This window comes from Lethenteron reissneri, chromosome 6 (genome assembly GCF_015708825.2).
Source record: "Lethenteron reissneri isolate LAM-NWPU_2019-01 chromosome 6, ASM1570882v1, whole genome shotgun sequence".
Classification (NCBI taxonomy): domain Eukaryota; kingdom Metazoa; phylum Chordata; class Hyperoartia; order Petromyzontiformes; family Petromyzontidae; genus Lethenteron; species Lethenteron reissneri.
In genome coordinates this window covers 2,122,042-2,134,352 of record NC_083784.1, presented here as the reverse complement: position 1 = coordinate 2,134,352, position 12,311 = coordinate 2,122,042, and the positions used below count along the sequence as shown (strand labels likewise).

The 12,311-nt window shown below is 45.0% G+C and overlaps 1 protein-coding gene across 1 annotated transcript in view; it reads left to right on the top strand.

The window, feature by feature from the left end:
• The window catches only part of LOC133353592 (dystrophin-like), a 639,339-nt gene that overhangs the window by 306,468 nt on the left and 320,560 nt on the right, over positions 1-12,311 (top strand). Inside the window, 4 exon segments of the mRNA XM_061569957.1 lie at positions 5,908-6,090; positions 7,032-7,160; positions 9,527-9,697; positions 11,401-11,505. Coding sequence (XP_061425941.1) covers positions 5,908-6,090; positions 7,032-7,160; positions 9,527-9,697; positions 11,401-11,505 — 588 coding nt within the window.

Sequence of the window (12,311 nt, the reverse complement as noted above, 5' to 3'; positions counted from 1 at the left end):
TCTGTCCCATGACTTCCTGTCAGCGATCCTTCAACACTTCACATGGTGCCATCGTGCAACCTAGCCTGGCACAAGGGCTGTGGCGACGTCACCACCGCTTCGTGGCGAACGGCGGCTGTTGTTGAATGTACTCTGGCAGGCTTGTACAGTACCTCGGTTAGGCCTGTGGGTGGTGATGGGGACGGTTCCCCGGGGGTTGTCATGTGCTTGGGGGAGGGTAGGGCGGCACCCAGGATGGAGAGGTGGGATGTTGGGGGAGGGGTCCATCGCCTAACCAGGGGTCCTTCCACCGGCTATGTACAAAATAATTCTCGGCTCTTTTCAATCCAATTGTGTCTGTCGGTCGTAGGAGGTGCTTGACCATACTTCAGCAACCTGGTTGCTTCGGGTTGTTAAAGGGAGGGCATTGCGTTGATTCTGACAGCGCTCGGCACTGATGTTAGCCACGGCCGCAGATCGAGCTCAGGTTGCCGGGTCCAGGGCGCATTGTCGCCAACTTATACGCCCAACTATCTACACTCGAATGACCACGTACGGGAGTTGAACCAGCACCTTGGGTTGTAAACTAAGCTTGGGTGGCAATTTACGACTCACAATGCAACCCACCTCGCCAAATTCCTATCTAGAGACACCAAGCTGCCTCCATCTAAACGTCGCGTTAGGCTGACGCAGGCCCCTAATGACTTTGCCGTTGGTGGCTCGTTAACAAAACGACCGACGCTGTGAATTCGGCGTGAAGAGGACTTGCTTTCTCTTGGGTCATTGACCTTGCACGGTGCTGGGTATCTCTGCCTGAAGGGGTCATTAGAGTGGGGAGAGACAGAGGCAGATGACAGATGATGATTTTGATTGGAGCGTCGACCTCTTGATGCCTTGAGGTGCTGTGACATTCAGTTTGATGCGGGTGGTGGGGGGGGGGGGAGCTCTCCCCCCCCCCCGCCCCGAATTTCACTTTCTAAAATAGTGTTTTTAACGCAAATTATTTTGCCTAGCCAGTGAATGTATTTTAACGTTTACAGTTGTATATTCGTACTCCATTTCGACATTAGTTAACTCAAGTTGAAATCCAGCGTTGTCGATTACGGTCGGTAGCATATCATCGCACGCTAGGCACGTGCACGATAAAGTGGATAACTATTGCTGGGCAAATTACATTGCCAATATTTTGGGACACAATTTATTCTTTTCATTTACTGCATTTGGCACGGCGTTGGTGGGCGGCTCTTGCCCATAACATCAACATTACCCCAGGAGCATTGACTGATGAGCAACACCCTGCAGATGAGACTCGCTGAAATATAAACCAGTTACAGTTTTACCCTAATTAAACAACACAGGGAGGATGAATTGATCCAAAAAGACCTGTGTTTTGTCGATCAAATGTTGTTGTATGTTGGTCGTTTGCCTTTATTTATAACTAGAGCAAAGCTGTGGTGCATTGGTCCATGCACTGAGCCACATGAACCTGGCAACCTGAGTTCGATCCCCAGGCAGTGATGATGCTACAGCTCCCACCCCACTTGACCAACCCGCACTGACCTGCATGGTGAAGCATGGTCAAACAATCCCCATGACACGATGTGGGGAGGCCTTCATCCAGCAGCGGATGGAGAAAAAGGCTTCAATAATAAGAACCCTTTGGAACTTTGTCTGAACAGTCATTTGCAGTGGTTTATAATTTAACAATAATATATTTTATACCGTGTAAGAATGTACGCAATTCCAGAGCAAATATAACTTCAAGGTAATTTATTTTACAAGTGTTCATTAATGGGAAAAAATTATCTATAAATGTAAATTATGTTCTTTTCTGCCTTACGGTCACACGAATAGACAATGTGAAGTTTTTTTTTTACCAGAACAACTAATTACATTAATTGATGTGACCTCTTGGTGCATAGACAATGTAATGCTATTAAGATTAAATTTACGAATACAATAATCATTACTGATTATACTTTTCCTTGTTTATTAACACCGCATAATGAAACATCTTGGTTACATAAATGAAAACCAATATGTCATGCTGCCCTGACTATTAAAGCGATGATGCTTTGCTTGTTACCGACTGCCGCCTCGTGATTAGACTAGGCATTTAGGAAGCTCCATTCCTACTTTAGTCTGTTCCCTCGTGTAAATTGCCCCTGTGTTGTCACTTTTCATGCTAATGTTTTATTGTCCACGTTTTAAATTGCGCTCTCTAAAACATCACGTTTCTCCGCCTGTGTAGATTCGTCTATCTTTTCATCGTTTCTCATTTCTCACCCCCTTTCTCGTCTTCATACCAAAGTCGGCATGCCTCTGCGTGTCCATATCTCATTGTATTTGCTCGCTTGCGTAATGATCTTTATGTACGGCATGCATTTATTTGTTCTCGCTTTGCTTAAGTGCCTGTCTTTCTGCAACCTTTATCCATCCATCCTGCCGGCAGAAAAGTTTGAACATTCGTATAATATATATCCTTAGCAAAATGTCAGTGTTATGTCCTCACAGAGTAGAAAAACACATGCTAATGAGTATCCGCAATAAATTAAGGGCCATAAATTAAACCCATCCCTTTATGCACTTCTCGGTGGAATCTTCCATCGAGTAAACAGAGGCCAATCGTATATTTTCTGGTTTTTTTTTGCGAACCTCCACCACAAGTCATTTAAGCATCATGAGTTTTGCATGTCTCGTTTTTATTTGAGGCTGAACTCATGACCAATCTGTCACAGTTCCACGGTGCACTTCCTCTCTCTCATGCTTTTTACGTACAATCTCCGAGCCACGAGCAGGATATGAATGGCCAACTGCATCACAATTGCCGAGGGGCATTGGCATTTCTTGCGGCAGAGCATCTCCAGACACCGTGTATCATGTCCAGTGTGTGCCATTCAGCGCGAAATGATGTGGAAGACGAGTTTGCCGAGTGTTTCCAGATGTTTGGGCACTCTAGCCGGCGCTGCTGAGAGCCTGGGTTTGAATCCGGGCTTCAGACTTCCATGATTAAACTTGGTTTTCAAATGTTACAGGCGGATGATGGTTTCAGCCTGATTAGCTTTGACTGCTTAAAAAAAAAGTCATTCTGTTTGGTCACATTGTAGCTCTGAGGTGTCAACATTTCTGTTCGATTGAGTGATTATTTCTAAAGGCATCAAAAATCCGTGGCCATAGTCTGGATACAGAGGCCTGTTAAATCGATGTTTCTCTTAACACAAGGCGATACACTGCTAGCTTCAGAGTTCCCAATGGAAAGTTCTTCATTTAATGAGCTACCACGCTGAGAGCATAATTGCATTATAACAGGCGGGGGGCAGGGCTGGGAGGTGAGGTGTGGCTGTTGTTAATGGTAGTCAGGTCACATAGAAATTTTGCTTTTAGGTTTAATTGAGACAGTACTCCAAATGAGCTGGCTTGTTTACGAGGCTTTTAAGCAACTTCTTCCAATGGCAGACTCAACTTCAGTTTATTGTTCTGCTGCTGCTGCATCAGCACATTGATCCTGCTACTTTGTTTTAACCATTTCGGTCCAAAAAATGTAGGTGGTTTTTTGGGATGAGGTTGTTCAAATGACCTTAACAATCCTGAAAAACGCTAAGACACCTATTAGCAACATCAGCAAGGATGAGCGCTTTTAGCTTTCTCAACTAAAAAGGAGAGATGACATCGTCATCCTCTCAGCCGATAAGGGCAATGCCACTGTCATCATGGACAAAACCACATACAACAACAAAATCTAGGCCCTACTGAATGATGCTAGCTATATCAAAATCAATAGAGATCCAACCAACCACCTGGTTACGAAAACCAACAATATCATCACTGATTCTACATCTTTAATTGAACCAACCAAGCGGCTTTCCTTAAAACCCTCTGTTGCTAGACCACCCAAGATTTTATGGCTTACCAAAAATCCATAAAGAAGGGACACCCCTTTGTCCTATCGTCTCCACCATTGACTCACTCACATACAAAATAGCCCGATTTATGTCTGAGACCTTACAACCATTGACCGGTAAGACCACCTCAGCTATACGTAACTCAGCTCACTTGGTAGCATTAATTACGGACATCTCAATATCTCCAGGTGATTTGCATGTCAGTCTCTTTGTTTACAAAAGTTTCTGTTCTGACACCATTGCAATCATTGAAGATTTGGTCCATCAAGGATTGAATGCTGATGTACTGGCCCTGGTTAGAAACTGCCTCACCCCCACTTACTTCACCTGGAATGGAACATTCTACAAACAAGTTGAAGATACCCCAATGGGTTCTCCCTTATCTCCAGTTGTAGCCAATATTATCATGGACAAATTTGAGACAGATGCCATCCAGGCATCCACACTACTGTCCTTCCTTGTGGAAGAGGTACGTAGATGACACGTTTGTCATCTGGTCACATGGCCGACCAGCTCTGGGCCACTTCTTCAACCACATAAATTCCATACACCCAGCCACCAAATTCACCATGGAGGTGGAAAAGGATGGCAAGTTACCATTCTTGGATGTTTTAATCTAAAATAGACCAGATGACTCAATGGGACACTATCTACAGGAAAGCCACCTATACGGATGCCTACCGAAAATCTGACTCCCACCACCATCCATCCCAGACGAATCCCCTCATCAAAACTCTACACCATAGAGCTCGATGTATTTCTGACCATCACCTAGCCAGTGAACTGGAACACGTACACCAAGCCCTCAAGATGAATGGATATTCAGACTACACAATCCGTAAAGCTATCACCCCAACCATTGGGAAAGAACCATCTGAGGAACCAATCAAAACCATCACCTTGCCATCCATAGCAGGGGTCAACAAAAAGATTTCCAAAATCATGAGCAAACACAAGATCCAGGTTCGATTCAACACAGTACATACAATTCGTGATTTTATCCCATCTGTGAAGGACAAGATTCCTGACATGCAATACCCCGGCGTCTACAAACTAAGCTGTGTCTGCGGCAGTAGTTACATTGGGGAAACTAAGCGACATTTCTCGGACCGTGTTCATGAACATAAGGTAGATCTGAAACACGGTAGGACGAATACCTCAGCCGTGGCTGATCATTGTTTTAACGCGGTGGGAACACACAAAATGAATTTTTCCAAGACGGAGGTACTCTGCAAGCCCACTGGCTATCAGCAAAGATTCATTCATGAAGCCATCCAGATATATAAACACAGACACAATTTAAACCGAGAAGATGGGTACAAACTGAGCAATCATTGGAAGGACGTTATTAACCAGGTAAAGTCATAACTGGCTGTGATGTTTAGTAGTTATTTTCGACTCTCTGGTGTTACATTAACAGGTTAAATGCCTTTACATTAACCAGTTAAATGTCTCATTAACACATCCACCGTTTTCTTGGTTCTTTCGGTAAAGTCACGTAGAAGGGAAATAATAAAATAATAATAAAACATAATAAAATAATTCTCACGACGTTTCGGCCACAACGCAAGCAGCCGTCCTCAGGTGTAGAACAGGTCTGTCGGAAAGACAGTGTCGTGATAATTATTTTATTATCTTTTTTTGTATTATTTTATTATTTCCCTTCTACGTGACTTTACTGAAAGAACCAAGAAGATGAATCCCTGCAGTCACGAAAGCTTTAAATCGAAATTTAAACATCCACCGTTGCTCGTTTGCCTTGATGTGGCGGTGGCTCTACGATCTTACATTGACATGCAAATCTCTCACAATACAATGTTCACCTCCGCAGCTTGGTCGTCGTTGAGGTTGCCCAGCTTTCTCCCATCTTACATTGACATGCTAATTTCATCACTAGCCCCGCCCACTTCACTTATGACCCTTGGGCTACACCCACCTCAAACTTTTATAACATCCTTAACGCGCATTTCCCGGTCCTGACGCTTGCCGCTTTGCTTCTGCTGCCTCTCCCCATTGTTTTCCGCAGGCGACGCAAAAGGAGATCGCCAAGCGGCAGGGCTCGCTGGCGGCCGCGGCGGACACGGGCGCAGCGCTGCAGTCTCTGCTCAAGGGGCCCGAGAGCTCGGCCATCGACGACAAGCTCAGCCTCCTCAACAGCAACTGGATCGCGGTGACGGCACGCGCCGAGGAGTGGCTCAACCTGCTACAGGCGAGTTGGCGGAGGGGGGGGGGCGGTGTCGGAGGACGGGCACGATGAGTCCGCGTAACAACTTTCTTTCATCTCTTTCTTTCAAAGTGCCACCTTTTTTATGACAGCAACATGCGGGCCGACGGGGATGCGTCCTCTGGTCTAACACCGTTTGAGACGAGGCTCGAAAGAAAGCTGTCTCTGGTGTCGACCAATCAGTTTCAAAGACAATGCATATATTATCAGAGTATGTTTTTTTTTTGCATTCTGACCACAAGTATTGTGGTTAATGCAGGCATGATTCCTTGTAAAAGGTTTCAGTTTGGTGTTTTAACATCTTAACACCTAAATTTTGATTTAAAGCTTTCGTGGCTGCAGGGATTCATATTCTTGGTTCTTTCGTGACTTTAGCAAAAGAACAAAGAATATCCTAACACGTGTTTTGTTGCCAGAAAAAAGGGGAAAACCTATTCTCATATTTTGGTACTGGCAAGTTTCTTCATTTCAAGGACGGATTACCGTATGCGGGTGTCACCGTTGTCTCAGTTGGCAGGCGATTGCGGTTCATTTTAAACCACTGTTTCGTAAAAGAACAAAACACAACGCAAGCGACACGTGCAATTTGTACCGAGCATCTTTTAAATACCCTCGTCCGCGTAGCTCGAAGTTAATTTGTTCCCGGTCTACTTGTGCATGACCAAAATAAACATGTTTGTATGCACGACGGGCGTACCATCACGCGGCTGGAGATGATGGTGATGAATGTCTGCGTAGTTGTTTGTTAATGGGTTTGCAATTAATCATTGTGCTTACTAATTAATTATCTGATAGCGCGGCTTCTTAATTGTCATTCCTTGTTTTAATTGCAAAACACTTGGAATTGCTCACTTATGTCACCTACCTCCCGGTGATTTGCTCCCGCGCGTTTTGTTATTTCTGCCCGGGCTCCTGTCTCCAAACAGGAATACCAGGCCCAGATGAACAGCTTCGACCACAACATCGCGGACATAACCACGTGGATATACCACTCACAAGTTATGATGGACGACGCGGAGAAGCTGTCGGCCAACCAGAGGGAGGATGTGTTTAAGGTACGGAAAGCGCGGGCTCAACGAACTGCTTACAACAGATAAGTACTGAAAATAGCTATCGATTTGCTTCTGCGCATAGTTTCATTTGTGACAATGGTCGGGCAAAGGGGCACGGGCGCTACGGTGGCGAGATGTTAACTACCTCGCCTGGTATACAGGAGGTCGTGGGTTCGATCCCGACGCTGACGCCTGCTGTATATTTGGAGTTTGCATGGCTCTTTCCCTGTGGTCGTTTGGATTTTTCTCCGGGTCCTCCGGTTTTTCCCTCCACATTTAGAAACAAAGTGCGTTTAGAGTATTTGGCTGCTATACATTTCCACATGATAAGCCACTTTGTTGAGCTATCATTTGTGGCCAGGTCTCTTCTTAAAAGAGTGATACAGCTCAGTGGGCATTACCTGGTAAAATAAAAAAAATCGTTTCAAATAGCTTGAAATGTATTAGACGTATTGCTTTTAATAAGCACATCTATAAATTATAGATTTGAAGCTTTCGTGACGGCAAGGATTCATATTCTTAGTTTTTTTCGGTAAAGTCACGTAGGTAAAAAATTAAAATTAATAAAAGTAAAATAAAATAAAAATCACGACGTTTCGGAGGCAACACAAGCTTCCGTCTTCAGGTGGAACCGTCACAGCACGATTGCTGTATCAAGTAAGAGAAATTCCAAGAGAACCATCCTTGTATATATACTGGTTAATTTTTTACCTACGTGACTTTACCGAAAAACCTAAGAATACATCTGCAAATACCCGGCACAACATTAGCAAAGGGCTTTATGCTGTTTCCTACTACGTCCAGCTTCATTAGGGCATGAACAGTGTTCTGGCCAGAGTCTTAGGCTTTATTTCAAAGTTTGCTTATTTATATCGAGAACACCCTTCCAGTTTACTTACAAGGTTTCCGCTCTACTTAAATCCAGCTTCATGAGGTCGCACCCTCGTTAAAACCCACCATTGTCAAAAAGCGCCTGTGCTTTTTACAGGCATCGTGACACGCATGCACCCAACGTGTCCTGTAAGTCCTTGGAAAGGGTTTCAAATGAAACGTTCAGTGCATAACGCCTGCAGACGTCACAATTGTCGCAAACAGCAGGGTAGGGATTCAGAATTATTTCTCGCTTCAAATTGCTCACTGTTGTCCTTTCCCCCAATGCGCGCTGCTCACCTTTGCGGCGATGTACAATGTCGCGCGTGTTTTTCCTTCAGACTCAAGGATTTCTGTGACAAGGGTCTTGATCACCGTGCAGTTTGTGCGTGCCTGCGTGCGTGCGTGCATGCCAAAGCTCATATCAGTTCGTTGTTAATATCGGAGCGGGTCTTGGGCCGTACCACAATGGACTCGGTCTTAAAAACGAGCGAGTGAGTGCCTGCTACGGCGTATAAAAGTCAGTGCTGGAGGGAGACAAAGGTGACCGGGTTGGGTTCTGGGCAAACCCGTGGATCCGCGTGTCGCGCGCGCTTCGTGATTTTGCATTTGTGGTGTGTTTGTCATAACTGATCATGCTGCCTGGTTAGATATTTTCCAAATTAAATGCTGTTCACACTGATGCTTAAGCAAATACATCTGCCACAAAACAGCGTGTTAAGCTGTCATGGAAAATAATTATTGGTCACATGTTAACTTCATAACTTTGCTAAACATTAAGCAACATGATTCAAGGTCAAAACCCCAAGCTTGAGTTTGCGTCTCTGAACCAATCACATTTAATGTGTGCGTGAGTTTGTGTAGTGTCCATATGCTGTGCACATTTGTGCGTGTGTTTTTTTACATGTATGATGTGTGTGTTTTACATGTATGTGTTTTTGTCTTTGTGTTTTACATCTGCTGTTTATATGCTCTGTATCTTTATATTGATATCATATGTACACCTACACCCTGGCATAGGAGATATTACTCTGTGCTACGTAGAATGTGACTTAGGCTTAATTCTTTGCTATATAATGATTATTGTAATAATACTTAACAGTCCTTGGTGCATTGCTGGATGAAGGCTATACCTACCATGTTGGTCAGTGCTGGTGAATGGGGGAACCCAGCACCGGTTTCAGATATTACTTGGCACTGGTTTTAGCCGTGGACTGGACTGAAACTCGGATCAACCAGGTCAAGGGTGCAGCACAGAAACCTTTGATCCACCGCTCCACGTTGTGACACCAGCAACACGGGTGGAAATCGGCATTGGCACCTGGCCTGCACTGGGCCACTCGGTTAACTTCGCGTGAACACGCGCGGCATAATGTCAGCAGCAGCTCAGGGGCGGACAGAAGAAGCCCGGAGCGATAGGTGCTCGCTAGCAAGCGCATGCCCCTAGCCGTCTGGAAGAAGATCAAAGGAGAGAAACCTTTGTCCTTCGGTCTTTGCAGCGTCTGCAGTCGGAGCTGCCTGGTACGAGCCATAAGGTCGAGGTGGTGCACGACCAAGCGGGCGAGCTGATGGCAAACCGCGGCGATTACTGCCGCCGACTCGTGGAGCCCAAGGTGACCGAGCTCCATCAGAGGTTCAACTCCGTCGCTCAGCGCATCAAGACCAGGAAGGTAAGGAGTAGGAGAAAATATGAGAACACCCACACACATACACAATAGAGTAACAGTTAGAGCTCCACACGGATAGATTCATTAACTCGTTGCTATCATTGCCATCTCATGCGTCACCTCGCAGTACCCCGGCCTACGAAGGCCTGGTGTTTCCTAACCCATCTCTCACCCGACTAACCAACCACACCCAACTCTGCTTCCGAGATACGATGAGTGCGGTTTGCATTCAGGGTGATTCAATTTTAGGCAGAATAGATAAATCTCACAAACTAAAATTATTAAAGTGTTGCTTTCAAAAAGTACATCTTTCGCGACGTCTTTGAAAATCCGGTTTTATTATTTCTTCCATTTTTACAACGTGGTGCCATTCTTTTTTTTTTAAGGCTGACGAAGTGGAAGTGACAGGGTCAGTGATGTGCACTGGAGCGAAGGGCGTGCACACCAAGGCGTGCACACCAGGGCCGGCCACTTGCTCTCGCTACCCTCGTACTTTAACCTTTTACCAGAAAACATTTGCGCAGAAATGCGAGATGGCCCGTTATGTTTCATCGTTTTCCGATTATTTTCTCGCTCCCTTTTATTTCTATTTCGAGTGGCGCAATTAAAAATAATGACATCCCAGCCATGTCGCTCATTTGCCAATGTAATGTTATTGTTTTTATCAAACAAATATATGTATCTATGTATAATGCCCTTTTTTGTGTGTTTAGATACAAACTGTACAAAATTGCTCATTGAAATGAACTTTTTCTTATTAATTATTATGTATACATGAAGCTGCAACATACTCCATGACATTAGTTGACTAAAAATTTTAAAATAAAATATTATTTTGAAAGGTTTATGTTTATGACTGCCTTTCAGGGGTGTGTGTGTGTATGTTAGGAATGGCATTGTTGTGTTTAGCACACTGCTTATGAACCCAGCTTCCCAAGTTCGATTCCTAGCCATGGCTAACATCAGTGGCAAGTGATATCAGAGCAAGTCCTGTGCCTTCCCTAGGTTAACTCGGCCTTAAATGAGTACCTGGTGCAGTGTATAAACATTATCAATTGGGAGATGAAGGTGGCTGGGTATGGAACTGGCCACATCACCTCCTGCGTGTGCCTTGTTAGTCTTAATAGGTGCTCGCTAACAACAGTATGAGCTGTATGACGGATGCATGTGCATTTTTTGGGTTGGGCTGTGTTGACAATTCCCTCTGTCAAGCTTTCGCCACACACTACTGTGGCGTCTTCAGGAGTTAAATGTGGTTATCTCGCCCAGTATTCGTACGTTATATATTGTTTGCCTTACGGAATGCTGACTAAGATGGGTGGCTCTTTGTGTGTGTATGTATGTGCATGCATTTGTATGCATTGTGGGGGGAGCAGGTTGTGCAGTGGTTAGCGTGCTGCACTACGAACCCGGTGACCCGAGTTTGATTGCCGCTCACGGCCAACACCGGTGACGATTATCTGCACCGATCCTGGGCCTCCCCTAGGTCGACTCGGCCTTAAATGAGTACGTGGTGTGCTGTGTAAACATCACCACTGGGGAGACAAAGGCGATCGGCAGTGGTGCTTGCCACCCACGCCCTTCGTGCGCTGTGCCGGCCTTCGCAGGTGCTCGCTTAACAGCACCTTGGCCCAACAGCCTGTTAAGACTATACGGTGGAATCTTTGTACGCATCGTTTATTTAATCTTCAATGTATCCTACGCAGCCCATATCGGTGAGCCCGGTCCCAGTGGTCGCCGCACGCGAAGCTGAGACGGTTCCTGCGTCCCCTCCGGCCAGCGATGTAATTCAGCAGAAAGTGGAGCAACAGGTCTGCAATGCACCTCGATCATGTTCCGTGGCGTTCATGCGCGTTTGTACACACACAGCTCGAAATAGTGCTATAATTCAACGAATGTATCGTCTACGCCCCCAAAGTATTTTCATAAACCAGCCCGTAGCGCAGGAGTCAAATTTTTTTAATGAGGATATTTTTAGGAGAGGCACATTGACAGCGCAATTGCAATGACCCTAGCATTGCAGCCATGGAATTATTTACCTTACATCTTCAGACTTATTCAAAATCCCCAGCTTGAGTCACATGATTCAGAACAATATAGATTTACGTTTTGTTTATTTACATTCCAGCCTATATTTGTCTAATACAGCCAGAGCAAAAATAAGCGCCAGATGGATTTATGCTCCACAGGAACCTAAGACTGCAGAAATGGGGTGGTATTTATTTACAGTAGCAGTTGATAGAGAATGGTTACATATTATGCACATTATGAAGTCATTGGGGCTATGCACTTTTAAGTCTAGATGGAAAACTCACTTCTTTCGAACTGTTTTCTGTGTTTAGTTTATTGTTGTCCATCCCCCATACCTACGATTATCACGGTTGGCTACGTACGGTGTGAAGGAAGTTCAACGTACACACGTGCACACACTTTAAGGCATTGCGAAGTGTTCTTGCCACTCAGCTGGACTGTGTTGATATGTGCTTTGTGAACAATGTTCAGGTTTAGCTGCTGCCTCTGCATGCGCATCACGTTCGTTTTGTGCCATTTCTCTCAGCTTTAAGGTTGTGAACTTTTTGCACACACATGTATTTACCCCAATTTTATCCCGACTCTG